General features: G+C 38.4%; 2 protein-coding genes across 2 annotated transcripts in view; both read right to left on the bottom strand.

Moving 5' to 3' along the window:
• The window catches only part of LOC134214591 (uncharacterized), a 219,205-nt gene extending 203,310 nt beyond the window's left edge, over positions 1-15,895 (bottom strand). Inside the window, exon 1 of the mRNA XM_062693929.1 lies at positions 14,323-15,895. Within this exon, the coding sequence (XP_062549913.1) occupies positions 14,355-15,377 (1,023 nt within the window). The 5' untranslated portion in view covers positions 15,378-15,895 and the 3' untranslated portion in view covers positions 14,323-14,354. The remainder of the gene's footprint in view (positions 1-14,322) is intronic.
• On the bottom strand, positions 6,918-10,082 carry LOC134214588 (uncharacterized). Its single transcript, XM_062693926.1, has 3 exons — positions 9,734-10,082; positions 8,753-9,679; positions 6,918-8,685 (listed from the first exon to the last, which is right to left on the bottom strand). The coding sequence occupies exons 1-3, from the start codon at positions 9,899-9,901 to the stop codon at positions 7,462-7,464; spliced, it is 2,319 nt and encodes a 772-aa protein (XP_062549910.1). The 5' UTR covers positions 9,902-10,082; the 3' UTR covers positions 6,918-7,461.
• Positions 15,896-16,217: the final 322 nt, after the last annotated feature.

The following is a 16,217-nucleotide window of genomic DNA, read 5'->3' as shown; positions in this document are numbered from 1 at the left end:
TGCTTGACCGTGTGTACGTTCCATTATACCGCTATTTGATTCGTATTAGTTCAAGAAAAAAATGAGTTTTTCTTCAGCTACGGCCATGCCAGCTAATCAGTGAAAATATTGAAGAAAAGTTTGATGAAAAGTTTGACGAAAAAAGTATTGTCAATATATGCCTCGTCTGGGGTCTGCTTATAATAAAAATGAAATGGTCTGTGTTCGTATCCGCATAACTCGAAAATTGATGGATGGATTTTGTTCATTCCTTCAGCAGTTACGATCGATATAGTTTCCGACGGGTTTATATGATATTTCCTTATGCGAAACTTACGAGTAAGGTTGAGTAAAATAAAGATTTGTATGAAAATTTCGTATGGGCAGGTCATAACGCGCATTTTCGCCTACTATGCAGGACAACGTCTGCCGGGTCTACTAGTAGTTTATAAATCTGATACCCAAGAATAATTTCAAAGCCTAACGATTTTTTCAGGACTTTAAAAGGCCTAAACAAGAAGTTCAAGCTACCAACAAAAAAAAATCACGATTTTTCTGGATGGAATATCCAAAATTTATGCAGTTTCAAATGTCATTCAAATATATAGGCCAGTATCGACTTAAAAAGTAGAGAGGTTACGGAATTTTGTTCAATATTACCAAGAGGAATTTTGACAACTGATCTGCATGGAGCAAATTGTCACTTCTACTTACGGAATAATCGAGCAGAATATTTTTCCGAAAGTGAAGTGACAGCTCCCATTACTTTGCGTGGGAACCTTACAAATGCCAATTTTGTTTTTTGTTCTTTTCATGTGGATACTGCTGTAAGAATTTTGTTTCGATTCTTTACTTTTCCGATTCAGTGAACGGAATTTAACATGTGAATGAGATAGAAAAAGAAATTTCTTTTGAACACGATACCAACCTTATATTGGAAAATTCTTAAGCATTTATCTGAGCAGATGTCGATAGACCATTCATTTCACTCCTTACAGAAACATTACGGAAAATAATATTTCTATGGTGGATCTCTTACACACTTAGTTTTTATTTCTGCAGCTCGGCAAAAATCCGCGCAGCGGTGTGCCCAGCTAAATGAATACTGATATCCCGGCAAAAATGATGTGATTTTCAGCAACTTTGACAGAAATCTTGGCAAGTCCATTGCAGTATTGTCGGCGTAGCGTAGCACCAAATTAGAATTCGGAAGTCTGGACTTCCGAACCGAACTTTCCTTCCGAAGTTTTATCTGTCAAACTAATAGATGCGTTGTTTAGCGCATCTTTAGGCGAATCCAGCGCACTACTTCCGAAGTTGGGTAAGTTGCCTGTGTCTGGAGAAAAATCCTACCTCGGTATAAAAAGCTAGTACTTTATTCCGGATAGACAATATCAATTAGAGATGAGAATTTCTCCATTTCAATTCAAAAATAAATATTTTAGTTTTATTTTCCAAACTATATAGGTTTTTGTTATAAAAAAAGCTGAAAATTGTTTGTTTTTGGGTATGCACTAATGAGCATTAGAGCAAGCCCTCGCTCACTAATGATTTCCCCGAAACAACAGGAAATGTATTTAAAATTAAAAAGACCAATCTGAATATTCAACAGTTTAAAATCTCTCTTTTTAAAACTGTTAAACTCTACGCTTTAGTAATTAATGAAGTGTAGGGTTTAACAATTTTCAAGAGGTTTGAAACTCAGCAGAGTCAGTTATTGACTTTGTGAATAATTTAGATTCACAATCCGCTGTGCCCATCCTGCTTGCATTACTATATCATAATTTACCAATTACCATTACCAATCATAAACTGTGACACGAAACTCCTTCAATTAATCGCTGATGAAAATCTAATGACAACACCGAGATTCACAGCGAATCTGGAGTCTCGAAGAAGCTCCGAACAGCGTTCGGGCCAAAAAGTACTAAGTAGTCATTTTTCCTAAATTCGTCATTTCATGTTCGTCATGAATAAAGCATCTCTCGACGCATGAAGTTTCAAATTTTTAAACATTTTTTTCTCATTCCACGACAATGCTTACGAAACATAGTCAGAATAGTTAAAAATAGTGACTTTTTTCGAGAAAAAGTGACTTTAGTGACTTGAAGTCGAAAAAAGAGACTTTTTAGTGACTGACCCGAAAAAAGTGACCAAGTCACTAAAAAGTGACCCGCTACCAGGCCTGTGTTGACCAATTGGATTATTTCTTTTCCGATTATGAAAAAACTGCGAATCAAACTGGTAATTCCGAGCAAGGCCGGGTACATACAGCTAGTGTGAATATAATGCTCACTTAATTCGTAATCAACGTTGGCTATCTTGCCCCATATGGCGATCTTTCCCCACTTTCATCTATATGGAAATTTGTGCAACTTCGCTACATGACTTCGCGATTTGTACATGACAAATTTGGTGAGGGTGTGAATCTTTTTTGATCGCAGTATCTTCAGTAGCCCGTAGTAGGCCCGATTTCCAGAGACGATGCGCCTTCGTATTTCACGACTAACATTATTATCAGCCGTAAGCAAGGACCCAAGTTGGACGAATTCATCGACCATCTCGAAAGTATCCCCGTCTATCGTAACACTACTTCCCAGGCGGGCCTGTCGCGCCCGGCTCCGCTCACTAACTGTACTTGTCTTGAATGCATTCACCACAAGTCATACTTTTGTTGCTACATGTTTCATGCGGGTGAACAGTTCTGCCACCCCAGTTGACAGCAGGTACTTTCAGACCTCGGACGCAGCGCTTCTATCACTACTAGCGTCTGCACAACAACAGGCACATGATCTTTTATGAAGGCACTCGAGGCACTATGTGAGCACAGCAGCTTACCCTTTCAGGCCCACGGGGTCATATATGACCCCAACAGAAAAATTGATGTATTAAATCGCACGAAGAATGAAAATTAACACTCTCCTCAGAAAAATTGCTTTAAATTAACTCCCCTATCAAGGAAAAATATCAGGATATGGACGATCAAGGCCCTACAACAACCTAGAACGTCATGAACACGGTGAAGTTACGGAAGAGAAAATTTTAGGTGTATTGGCAGCGGATTGTATTGTTTCAAAATAAGTTTTTTATTCAAACGTATCCGTAGAGTTACTATGATGTACAAAAATCTATTTTCTATGTTTCTTGGACGTCCTATGCCTATGGCAGAAAAGTTTTGTGATATTCTGGGCAATCCAAACTGTCCTTGACTTCGGGAATTGAGATCTACATCTGCTTAGAAGCTCTTTTCGATATTCAAAGCTTCAATATCCGTTCAATTATATCCATTACACCTCCCGGGAGGTCAACGGATATGGTGAAATAGTCACGAGATATTCTGGGCAATCCAATCGTCCTTGTTTCCAGGACTTAAGATCTACAGCTGCTTAGAAGCTCTTTTCAATACTCAAAGCTTCAATATTCGTTCAATTATATCCATTACACCTTCTGGGAGGTCAACAGGTATGGTAAGATAGTTATGGGATATTCTGGGCAATCCAAACTGTCTTTCAGTTCGGGACTTCAGATCAACAGCTGTGTAGAAGTTCTTTTCATTATTCAAAGCTTTAATATGAATTCCATTACATCCATTACACTTCCGGGAGGTCAACGGATATCGTAAAATAGTTTTGAGATATTCTGAGATCTACAGCTGCAAAAGAATCTTTTGAAATGTTGGTGCTGGTATACCATTTACTGGTAAGTAACCATTAGCACTATATTTTGAGTTTTTGGCAATATAAAGCTATATAACCCAGACTCTACAAGCCAGTACAAAGCATGTTTGCATTGAGGCAGCGTTATAATCGCACGCACGGATTTTTTAAAATGCTTACGGTTAGCTGGAGAATGCACTACTGTGCTTGTAGATCGTATGTTCTGAACACAAAGACGGTTTTGATGACCCAGGATGTCTAAAAATCATCTGAACATGTCGCTTGATTTTCAGGAATGTATTATGGATATAGATGAATACATATCCAAGCTTGAAGCGACGAAAAGGCTAGAGTGGTAACTGTAGATCGCAAGTTCTGAACTCAAGGAAGGTTTGGATAACCCAGCATGTCTAAAACCAACTTACCATGTCTCCTGGTCTCCTGGAATATGTTATGGACATGCTTGAATACATATCCAAGTTTCTAGTGACAAGAAAAGCTAGTGTCGTAGCTGTAGATTGCAAGTTCGGAACTCAAGGATAGTTTGGATAACCCAGGATATCCCAAAACCATCTAACCATGTCTCTTGATCTTTACAAATATATTATGGATATTGTTGAATACATATCCAAGCCTGAAGCGACAAAAAAAGCTAGAGTGGTGGCTGTAGATCGGAAGTTCTAAACTCATGAACTGTTTGGATGACCCGGTACATCCCAAAATCATCTTACCATGTCTCATTGTCTTCTGGAGTATGTTATGGACATGGTTAAATACATATTCAAGCTTCTAGTGGCGAAAAAACCAAGTGAAAGTGAAAGTTATGACAAGTGAAAAAACCTAGTTTCGTGGCTGTAGATCGCAAGTTCAGTACTCAAGGACAGTTTGGATGACCCAGGATATCCCAAAACCATCTGACCATGTCTTTTGATCTTTAGGATTATGTAATCGATATGATTGAATATATATCCAAGCTTAGACTGACGAAAAAAGCTCGCATTGTAACTGTAGATCGCAAGTTCCGGACTCAAGGACGGTTTGGATGATCTAGTACATCCCAAAAAAATAAAGGTATAAGGCGAGGGTACGGGCTGGCGAAAGGGTTTTGGATTTAGTGGCTCGGGTGAGCTTCTATATAACACCCATCCCCACACTACTTGAGTTTTCCTCCTCAGGTGTAAGTATGTTTGCAGATTTTCGTTTACCCCCCTAAAAACCCAACTTAATTCACCGAGTGGTGATAGTGTAGTGTAGGCACTATAGCGCCTTTCTCGCATTTAGCCAAGACACCAACCTTATACGGCGCTTATATAGTTCGATTCCATTTACTTAATAACTTTCAAACGCTATGGTTCATCGTTATCAAATTCGGTCAAGAATTACTATATGAAAAAGTGGCTAATGTTTTTCGGTTTTCGTGTGCACACACACACATACACACGGACAGACAGACATTTGTTCAGTTCGACGAGCTGAGTCGATTGGTATATAACATCATGGGTCTCCGAGATTTCTATAAAAAGTTCGATTTTGGAGTGAAATGATAGCCTTCCGGTACAACTTTGTTGTACCGTGCTGTGCCCTTATTCCGTTCACCTAAGACAATGAGCTATGTCTAAAAACTCTAAAAAATAGCCGTTAAGTATTTTGAAGCTGCAATTTCGCTACATTGTGTCATTTTCTATATACAATTGAAAATAAAATATGTTGGGATGCATTCATAGACTTAGGTTCCAATAGTTAAAACAAACTTGAGCAATTCTGTGGTCCTAATTCCAATCATCTGAAATGGCATTGTTCCTAATTCCGTTCATTCGTGTTCCGAGTTTTTCCACCCGAAAAACATTTGATTTCTTGGAGATGTTAAAATCAGAGATATTTTTTCTCACAAATTTATCTTTTTATTCATTATTATGGCAAATTAAAAAAATAAAATGTTATTTTCTTTCAAATTTAAAATACAATGAATGATATTTCCTTAGTTTAGCTGAGTTGGTTGTTTTTTCGTTTGTTTCACTTACCATTCGAGTTCAACATGAACATTAATGCTAGCTGCCCAGTAGCATTAGGTACCACAGATAAGGACAGATACGATTCACTATCAGAGTTTCCCACTTTATCCTCAACGTAATTTTTACTTTAGCCTGGATAATAGGCCTTTAATTTTAACATGAATCTTCCAAAACAATGTCTCTGTTTGTTTGGAATTGTTCGTATCACTGTTTCGTTCAAATTGAATATTTCTTTGTTCTTCGGAAGCCCTTTTAACATTGTCCAGCAACCACTTGACAATTCTTGCTTAACTTTTCAAAAGGACCTAAGTAACATTTTTTTCATGAATTAATTTGAATAGCGCAATCAACAGAAAAACATGAAAGCTTTTGATTGCAGTACTCAAATTAATTCATGAAAAAAATGTTACTTAGGTCCTTTTGAAAAGTTAAGCGAGAATTCGTCTTTCTCCATCAACTGAAAAAAAAACTACGTTTTCCCGGCATGAATTGAAAAACGTTTCCATATAACCATTTAGCGTAGAGTTGTAAATGGAGTTCTTTTCAGTCTGACTGCTTGCAGGATAGAATTTCTAAGGTTCATCATGCATATGGCTTCATTAGTGTACGATGTACGATGTAGTGTACGGAATCCATCCTCCAGACCCATAGAACGGAATAAGGAACGTGTTGATTTAGATGTACCCTTATTCCGGTCAAGATATTTTTCACTTTTCAGCATTTTATATCGGAAAAATACAGACAACGATTAGGTAATACACTTCAATGTTACCTATTATATCTTGTTATGCTGCTTTGTTTCAAATTCAGGGTAAATTTTCACCAAAAAATGCTTGAATACTATGGCAGACGTCCTTAACCAGTGAATTAATGAAAACAGTCAAAATGGCGCCTGTAGTGACGACCAACAAATTTTGTTGAAATTTTCACTGTTTATCGCTAAAAATGACGCTGATTTTCATTTCATTTCATGCATACATAACCAAAGAAAAGTACAAAAATATGTTTCTGTTATTTTTATACAAAAATTCTTCATTATTTATTATTTTGTCTTGAGTGAACGGAATTAGGCACTGATTGGAATAAGGGCACAAGGGCACGGTACGAGAAAGGCAAAAAGAAAAGGATACACATAACTCTAACAGAAATGTATTGAGAAAAATTGTAGTGCATATTCCGTATCAAATTAGTTGGAAATTATCCTCCAGTACCTTATCAGTGCTACTGAAATCGGTGAAGGATTTTCTTTCATAACAGAATCAAAATCGAATGCTATACAACCACACAACACACTTTTAATTAATAACTATTTATGAGAACAGAATAAAATGCTTACTAATACTATTTATATGGCATGAAACTTTAAATACGAGTTAATATTGCCTATCAAGTTTTTATGTAGATCATGCTTTAACTTTTCTGAAGGTGCTTACACCGGTACACTAGCAGTAACATTTTTGGAATCAATATCTCTGCGGTTAAAGTTTCGATATTAAATGCCTTCATTTGAAAAATATTTGGTGACATAGCACCTTCCTGCATATATGGTACATTTTTTTTCAAGTAGGGTTCCGTATTTTGAGAAAACCCGCGTTAGATGTCTTCCGCCATACAAATCTCAGACGGTTATCATTATGTGACTTGTTATGCATTATACGTAAGCACCTGGATGCCAACGGCGGTGAGAAGGAAACCAGCCACTACTTGTGTCTCATTGGCTAGTTCTGAGAGAATTATTCATGACAAGTTTCTCAAATTTGTTGACATACATTTCAATGTTCAAAATTCGCCTTAGTTGAGAATAAAGATCGATATTACTTCTTCGAATGGGTGCTGATGTGTTTGCAAATATATGTAAAATTGTCAAAAATCCTACCACAAATATGGCACCGGAATAATCCCTTAGCCTTGTGAGTCTTTATATGCAGTTTCGATGCAAATATCTTGCATATTTTGCAAAACAGCATTTCTGAATCATGACTTGGTTTCTTAGACTTCGCCAGATACCTATCTTTCGCTACTTTACGAATCGATGCAAACTTGTCCTCATCTACGCTGGGTTCAGTTTGCTGGGCTTGTGTATCGTTCGACAGTTCAGCAGTTGCTGAATTCGAAGCACCTTCACTAGATACTTCACAGCCATTCGCATCGACAAACTGTTGATTGCCACAAGCGATCGGCTGTACTGTCTTATTATATTTTTGTGCAGCCATTTCGTTCCGGGCTCGTTGCTTCTCCGTGTGCAACTTAACGTGCTTCCGAACGTAATCGTATTTGGCGAACGTCTTTGGACAGTAGTAGCACCAGAACATTCCATCAGCCTTATGAGTTATCATATGCATCTTAGTAACCATTTTGCCACATGTCTTACATACGCTTTGGCCTTTTGCAGTCGTATTGTCTTTTTTTGAATGCTCATTGTTTTTAGTAGCATTTTTCACCAACAGCGCTGAATCATCTGATTGATCGCACAAGTCGATTTGCAATTCGGGTTCTTCAATTTTGATTTCTCCTACCAGTTCGCATGCAGGTGCCACTAACGGTTTTGGATACTCATTGTCTCTATTAACATTCTGAACCGACAACACCGAATCCTCTGATTGATCGATTTTTGATTCGGTTTGTTCAATTTTGATTCCTGCTACTAGTTCGCATGTAGGTGCAACTAACGGTTGTGGATCTTCATTCCCTGTATTAACATTCTGAAACAACAACACTGAATCTTCTGATTCATCGATTTGTAGTTCGGTTCCTTCAATTTTAACTTCCGCTACCAGTTTACATGTGGGTGCAACTGACGGTATTACACGGAATTGTTCATCATTAAATAGTTTTTCACTTGGAATCGGGACAGGCTTCACTTCAACTTCCGATTCAGATTCGTCGTCTTCAACACTTGAGTCTATTTCTATCATTCGCTGAGGCGGAACTGTTTCGTAATCTACACTCATCGCTACTGGAAGTTGATCTGCCATGGATTGTACAGGATCGCCTACAACATGAGCATCGACCGGTTCATTGACTGGATCGGCACCGTGCTACGATAGAACGGAAAGAACTATTGGATAAAAACGTACGTATACAACCACCACCATTATCATTTACCTTTAGAATTCCCATGCCGGCTCTATGGCACTCGTCAATGTGTTCGCTCAGATAGCTCAAGAAACGAAACTTACTGGGACAAGAATTGCAATGAAAGTGTTGATCCTCTCTGTGTGTAAGAGAATGCAGTTCCGATGTAAATTTTTCGCACGTTTCACAAAGGAATTTTGTGTTCAACAATTCCGCATCGGCTAAACGATCGCTTTCCTCTAATGTTTTCCGTTTCGATTTCCGTTTTCGATGTTTTCTCTTGGTTTGATTGACTGTTTGTTTAATTGAAGTAGACTCATCCTCTCTTTTTTTGCGCTTAGCAAGCTTATCACCCGGATCGAGACTTTTATTCTCTAACTGTATTTGTTGTTTCTTGGGTTTTAAATGCATTTTACGGGTTTTGTGCCAAGCCATGTGTCTTATGATATGATCGAACTGTTTACACTTCTTCGAACACCAGAGGCAAAAGAAATTGTGTTTGTTCTTGTGGGTCAATAAATGAAGCTTGGTTGCATTTTCATTGCATACTTTGCATCTTTCGAGAGGTATGACATCTGCAGAGGAGGGTACTTGGACGTCCTTGTTGACAACATTCACAACGCTTACATTCTCTGTGTTAAGAAAAATATTTCGCAGCTCTATTGCGGCCGGCGGATTCTCTATTACAACGTTATCATCTGCATCCTGGATGCTTATTTCGTAATCCCCCACATTTATAGCATTTTCCTCAAAAGCGGTATTATTTACCTGAACTTCGTCACATTGACCTTCAACTTCGACTACAGGCGGTTTCTCCGCTTTGACATTGTTCCCACAGAATGTTTCATTGAACACAAGATCATTGGTGAAGCACATCTCCCGGAACGAGTCGAACGTTTCCAGCGTAGACTTGCAGTCCGAGCATAAGTACGCGGGAGCATTTGGAATGTAAACAAGCTGAAATAAAAAATATATTATAAAATCACTATAATCATTTTGAAATTTACCAACCTTTAGAGAAGTAAGTTTTTCAATCCACTTGCTGAAGTAGTCTTTGCCTTCATCGAAGATCTTCTCTGACCGATCACTTTCCATGAAGCACAACCGGCAGATCAATGTATTTGTTTGCGTTTGAAGCCCCGAATCAGGGGCCATTTTTTCGGGTATTTCTTCCTTCATGTTATCGATTTTCTCACCACGAGTCGCTAGCACATATGCACATATTTCAACTTATTATTCAGATGTGGAAGATTAATCCATTCGTAGATAAAACATTTTCATACGTAAAATAAACGCTGATGCGTACACAGATGCAAAAATTTTGATACTTTTGTTTATGATTGACGCTCAATGTAAATAAATACTAAGGTATGGAAATCCATATATTGTGTGCGTGCCTTTTGTGTATGGCGAAAAAGCTTTCACTACTGCATTCGAAGGAGCTCCCATAAGAAGCCGCGCAAATATGTACGTCACCATTTGCTGTTTACATTTTTCATCATCCACTAATACACTTGCATTTGGTCTTCTTCCTCACCTTCTATTTAGTCTCATTGATTGACGCTATGGTCCAATGCACCGAGTTCATCATTGACGTTTGAGACGGGCGCTGTTTACTAAGAATGAATACTTTTTCATTCATCGAGTTCATGCAAGTGTTCATTTTTGGTAAACAGCGCCCGTCTCAAACGTCATTGTGTTCATTTGGTGCATTGGACCATGGTCCAATGCACCGAATGAACACAATGACGTTTGAGACGGGCGCTGTTTACTAAAAATGAACACTAGCATGAACTCGATGAATGAAAAAGTATTCATTCTTAGTCAGGGATGCCAGATTTGAAGACATGTCTTCGATTTGAAGACATTTGAATCTCTGTGAAGACATTTATTTCATGAAGACATTTTGAAGACTTTTTAAAATATTTGAAGACTTACCTTCTTATTTAAAGATACTTTAAGACAATCAATAAGCCAACGAATAGAAAATATAATTTGATGACTAGCTTATAAATTTTGTGACTTCTATATGCAGATCATATAAATATAGGTGAATTCGAGAAGGATCCAGTGGTAGAGTGCGCTGCGAGAGTTTGGGAGAAAAGTAGTCAGAAATGCCATTTAATCGGAAAAATCATATGCAAGCACCCACCGGATGGAAGGTCATCCCAAAGAAAACAAAATTTTCTTCCAATCTGCGACTATTTCGGCTTTCATAAATGGTTGGATTAACCAGAAAACACGAAAATGTCTAAATCAGTAAAAATAATATTTTCATTTAAGACATATTAAGACCAATTTTGGGCTGTGCAACATTGCAGAACGAATGATCCATCAGCCCAAAACGTCAGGCCCATATTTTAACTATCAAAGGTTGAGTCAAGTGCCCTGCAGTGTTTTGCTAGTGCGTTTGAATCATATTATTTCGTACGTCAAACAAGACCGAAAATGTTGAGGAAGCATTTTTTATCTATTTTTAAATTTCAAATTAAACGATGTTTGAGTCAAATGGAAAACTGTTCAGGATGATTAACTTCATCGTTCTCTGAAAGAAATTGAATACCGATTCTTCATTTTGGGGCCCAAAAAATCGTGTAAAATAAAGAAAATTTCCCATTAATAGTCCGAGGAATTTCTCATAAAATTTCAAGAGAATTAAAATTGGAAATTCTTTTCAAATTATCTTGGAAATTTATAATAATTTCAGTATGGGCAGTAAAGGAATTCCCCCAAAATTTAACGAGAAATTCATCTTTATTTCCACAAAATTATTTTCAAGTTCTTGCAGGAAAATCATCTGAACTCCTACAAAGAATTCATGTTTATTTCCAGAAGAAATTTGTCTAAATTTGTCTGTCTTTCTGTCTTTCAAATACAAATCCGGAGTATCATTTGTATTTGGAAGTTAAGGGATGTCTCTTCGGATTTTCAATGTACCACATTTAAACGAAAATTTTCACAGGAAATTAGTTTCATTTTCTCAGAAAATTTTCTTTAGTTTCCATAGAAAATTCTTACGAATGTCGACAAGAAATTGAAATTGTTCTGGAGTTAAATGGATATTTATCAGAACAGCCGTAAATTATTTTTATTTGTTCAGGAGAAAATTCTGAAAAAAATTCAGAGGAATTTCCAAAAAAAACGCCTGAGTTTTTATTAAAGACTCAATAGAAAGTTCAGGGTAAACTCGTTACAGTTCCTTGTTGAATTCTTCCTTGAATTCCTTTGATATTTTTTCAAGAAATATTTTTGGGCACTCTTCCAGTATTTTAACTGGGAATCCCTCTAAGAATTTCTCCAGTAAATACATCTCTGGAATTCTTTCTGAAATTACCCATGAAATTCCTCCACGAATTCGTCCAGCAATTTCTTTAGAGATTTTAGAAATTTTTCAGAAAATTTCTCCAGAGTTTCCTTTGGAAGTACCTCTAGCAACTCCTCCACAAGTTCGTCCAGAAATTTCTCCGTTAAATCCTCCAAGAATCCCGTCGGAAATTCCTCCGGTCGCTCCTTCAGAAATTCCTCAGTTTGTTTCTTTCACGACTTCCTCCAGCAGATCTTTCAGGAATTGCACTCGAAGCTCCTGCAGGCATTCGTACGGAAATTTCTTCAAAAATCCTTTCGGAAGTTTCTCCGGGAATTCCTCTTGAGGATGCTCCGAGAATGTTGCCGAAAGATTCTCCAATAATACCTCTTGAACTATACTCTGGAATTTCTCTGATATTTTCTCCGGAAATTCCTGCACAATATTCCTGAGCAATACCTCAGGAAGCTCCTCCAAAAAGTTATCCAGAAGTTCTTCCGGAAATTTCTTCAGATATTTCTTCAGAAACCCTTTTAGTAATTGCTCAGGAAAATCCTTCAGGAAGTCCTCAGGAAAATCCTCCTGGAATTATTCAGAAAAATCCTTCAGTAATTCTTCCAGAAAATCCCTCCGGAATTGCTCCTGTAATTCCTCCGGAAGTTCCATTAGCATTTAATCCAGAAGTTCTTTCAGAAATTTATCTGAAACTTCCTTCAGAAAATCCTTTGGATGTTGCAACAGCAATTCCTCCGGAAATTGCTTCAGGGATTCCTTTAGGAAGTCTCCGAAAAATCCATGCTTCCGGAAATTTCTTCAGAAAATCTTATGGATGTTTTTTCAGGTCATTATGGAAGTCGGTATTGGCCATTTCACGGTGAATTTTTCCGAATCCCTACAGGCAATTCTTCAAAAATAAATTCAGAAGAATTCAAAGGAAATTCAGTTAGAAAAATCCGTTGGAGTTATATTTAAAGGCTCATTAGGAAATCCAAGGGAAAGTCATTTCCCTTACTCATGACGATTTAAAAGAATATTCTCTTGAATTCTAACAATTTGAGTGTGTAAAAATAAACGATACTTAAAACAAGGAGATGATTGAAATTACAAATTTATTGGATTTTGAAATTTTTTCACTGATAATCAAAATTTTGATATTGGAGACATTTGAAGACATTTTTACTCAGCTGTGAAGACATTTGAAAATATCCTCTGGCACCCCTGGTCTTCTTGTTCTTCTTTGCTCCGCAAAAATATTGCGAGAAAAGAGAAAACTTCTATTGCGAGAAGATTGAAAAATTCGATTATTAATATTCGAGAAGTCTAAAATGTTTCAAAATCGCATAAAAACGATCCGAAATGCCTTGAAAGTATCATAAAATTTATTAAAAGTGTATAGCGGCACGTAATACTCATTTAAAGTTACATATTTTCTTTGATTTCAATAATTAACATTCACTCCGAAAAAATCAACCAACATTATTTTCCGTGCATCAAGTGATTTGACGTTTGCGGAACAACTTTCCGAAGGTCGACCGTCGGACCCCCGTTCGAATTTTTCTATCTTCTCGCAAAACTCTGAAAACCAAAACTACCCTAAATATAACAAATATAAGCCCTGTTGCTGTTTTTTTGACGGAAAAGTCACCCAGTCTTGTAAAAAAAAGCAGTTACCCAAATTTGAACTGGGTCAAATCTACCCAGCACTCTTTGCATGGATTTTGTTAACCCTTATATACCCGCGGGTACCTTTTTCGTTTTCAAGTGAAAATGTTTTTATAGGGTTCTTCTGGACGAACTCCTAGGAAATCCTGGAAATACATACTTCCGGAAATTACAAATTCCAGGAGGAACTTACATCATAGGAGAGGAGAAGACCACAGCTGTCATCGAGAGAAAAAGTACAATCATTGAAATTTCACAAGGTGTGGTATAGGAAATGAAGTATATTTTTGTTATAAAACAAAAATTAAGGACGTTTCTCAACAAAATCTTGCTTTACGGGGTTAGAATTTTAAAAGTACACAAAATAGACATGATATCTCGATTTTTATATTTTTTTTCGAATAAGCAGTTAATGATTAAGATTGTTAACAATCTCAATTCAATTGAATTTCTAACCCCACAAACTAAAAATTATTTGATAAAAAAAATTCTTGAACGTTCTAGAGACATTTTAATTCTCATTTTCTATACCATGCCATGTCAAATTTCCATGGTTCAACTTTTTCTCTAAACTTTTCCAGGTGGCAGCACTGATGAAGGAACGAATGCAAAAATGGTAACCTGGCTTAGAAACCTTGCAGTTATTAACTGTTTATTTATTTATCATCAGACCAAGGCCGGAGTGGCCTGTGCTGCACATAAAAGACTTCTCCATTCAGCTCGGTTCATGGCTGCACTTCGCCAACCACGCAGTCTAGGGAGGGTCCGCAAGTCGTCCTCCACCTGATCGATCCACCTTGCCCGCTGTGCACCTCGCCTTCTTGTTCCCGTCGGATCGTTGTCGAGAACCATTTTCACCGGATTACTGTCCGACATTCTGGCTACGTGCCCGGCCCACCGCAGTCTTCCGATTTTCGCGGTGTGAACGATGGATGGTTCTCCCAACAGCTGATGCAACTCGTGGTTCATTCGCCTCCTCCACGTACCGTCCGCCATCTGCAACCCACCATAGATGGTACGCAACACTTTCCTTTCGAAAACTCCCAGTGCGCGTTGGTCCTCCACGAGCATCGTCCAGGTCTCGTGTCCGTAGAGAACTAATGGTCTTATAAGCGTTTTGTAGATAGTCAGCTTGGTACGGCGGCGAACTCTATTCGATCGAAGCGTCTTGCGGAGTCCAAAGTACGTACGATTTCCAGCCACTATGCGTCTCCGAATTTCTCTGCTGGTATCGTTATCGGCGGTCACCAGTGAGCCCAAGTACACGAATTCTTCAACCACCTCGATTTCATCACCACCGATAGAAACTCGTGGTGGGTGGCTCACATTGGCCTCTCTTGAGCCTCTTCCTATTATGTACTTCGTCTTCGACGTGTTGATGACTAGTCCAATCCGTTTAGCTTCGCTTTTCAGTCTGATGTAGGCTTCCTCCATCCTCTCAAAGTTACGTGCCATGATATCAATGTCGTCGGCGAAACCAAATAACTGGACGGACTTCGTGAAAATCGTACCACTCCTGTCAATCCCTGCCCTTCGTATTACTCCCTCCAAAGCGATGTTGAATAGCAGACACGAAAGACCATCACCTTGCCGTAACCCTCTACGGGTTTCGAAGGGACTAGAGAATGCCCCTGAAACTCGAACTACGCACATCACCCGATCCATCGTCGCCTTGATCAACCGTATCATGGGCCAAACACAATGGATACGTTTGTGTGTGTTTTGACAGTTTTCCCATGGAGAAACTGTCAAAACGCACGCAAACGTATCAATTGTGTTTGGCCCATCAGTTTATCCGGAAATCCGTTTTCGTGCATTAGCTGCCATAGCTGGTCCCGATCGATTGTATCATATGCGGCTTTGAAGTCGATAAATAGATGATGTGTGGGCACGTTGTATTCGCGGCATTTCTGCAATACCTGACGTATGACGAACACCTGGTCTGTGGTAGAGCGTTCACCCATAAATCCCGCCTGGTACTGCCCCACGAACTCTCTTGCAATTGGTGTTAGTCGACGGCATAAAATTTGGGAGAGTACCTTGTAGGCGACGTTCAGCAATGTGATTGCGCGGTAGTTGCTACAATCCAGCTTATCGCCCTTTTTGTAGATGGGACACACGACACCTTCCATCCACTCCTGCGGCAGAACCTCATCCTCCCAAACCTTCACACTTAGCTCATTTTACAGTATTCGGTAAATTTTACCGAAATCTCAACCGCTGAACTGTTCGGTAAATTATTTTACAGATTTTTTGTAATTTTTTCCATTGCTCAACTGTCAAAATCACCGAAAATCAGTAAAATAATTTACCGAAAAGTTCAGCGGTTGAGATTCAGTAAAATTACCGAAATCAACGATTTATTTTAAGTGTGTTGGTAATCACCCAATGCAGCGCTCTAGCCAGTGCTTCACCACCGTGTTTAAACAGCTCTCCTGGTAGTTGGTCAACTCCAGGGGCTTTGTTGTTTTTCAGCCGGCCGATCTCCTCCTGGATTTCCTGGAGATTCGGAGCCGGAAGTCGCATGTC

Source organism: Armigeres subalbatus, chromosome 2, assembly GCF_024139115.2.
Source record: "Armigeres subalbatus isolate Guangzhou_Male chromosome 2, GZ_Asu_2, whole genome shotgun sequence".
Taxonomy (NCBI): Eukaryota; Metazoa; Arthropoda; class Insecta; order Diptera; family Culicidae; genus Armigeres; species Armigeres subalbatus.
This window is presented reverse-complemented; position numbering and strand designations above follow the sequence as displayed.

What these genes read in the sequence shown, in the direction of transcription:
- LOC134214588 (XM_062693926.1), bottom strand. Translation starts at nt 9,901, where the DNA reads ATGAAGGAAGAAATACCCGAAAAAATGGCCCCTGATTCGGGGCTTCAA. An exon ending in AAAAACTTACTTCTCTAAAG is followed by an intron (nt 9,680 to 9,733) that starts GTTGGTAAATTT and finishes TTTTTATTTCAG; the next exon opens with CTTGTTTACATTCCAAATGC. An exon ending in CCGGCATGGGAATTCTAAAG is followed by an intron (nt 8,686 to 8,752) that starts GTAAATGATAAT and finishes GTTCTATCGTAG; the next exon opens with CACGGTGCCGATCCAGTCAA.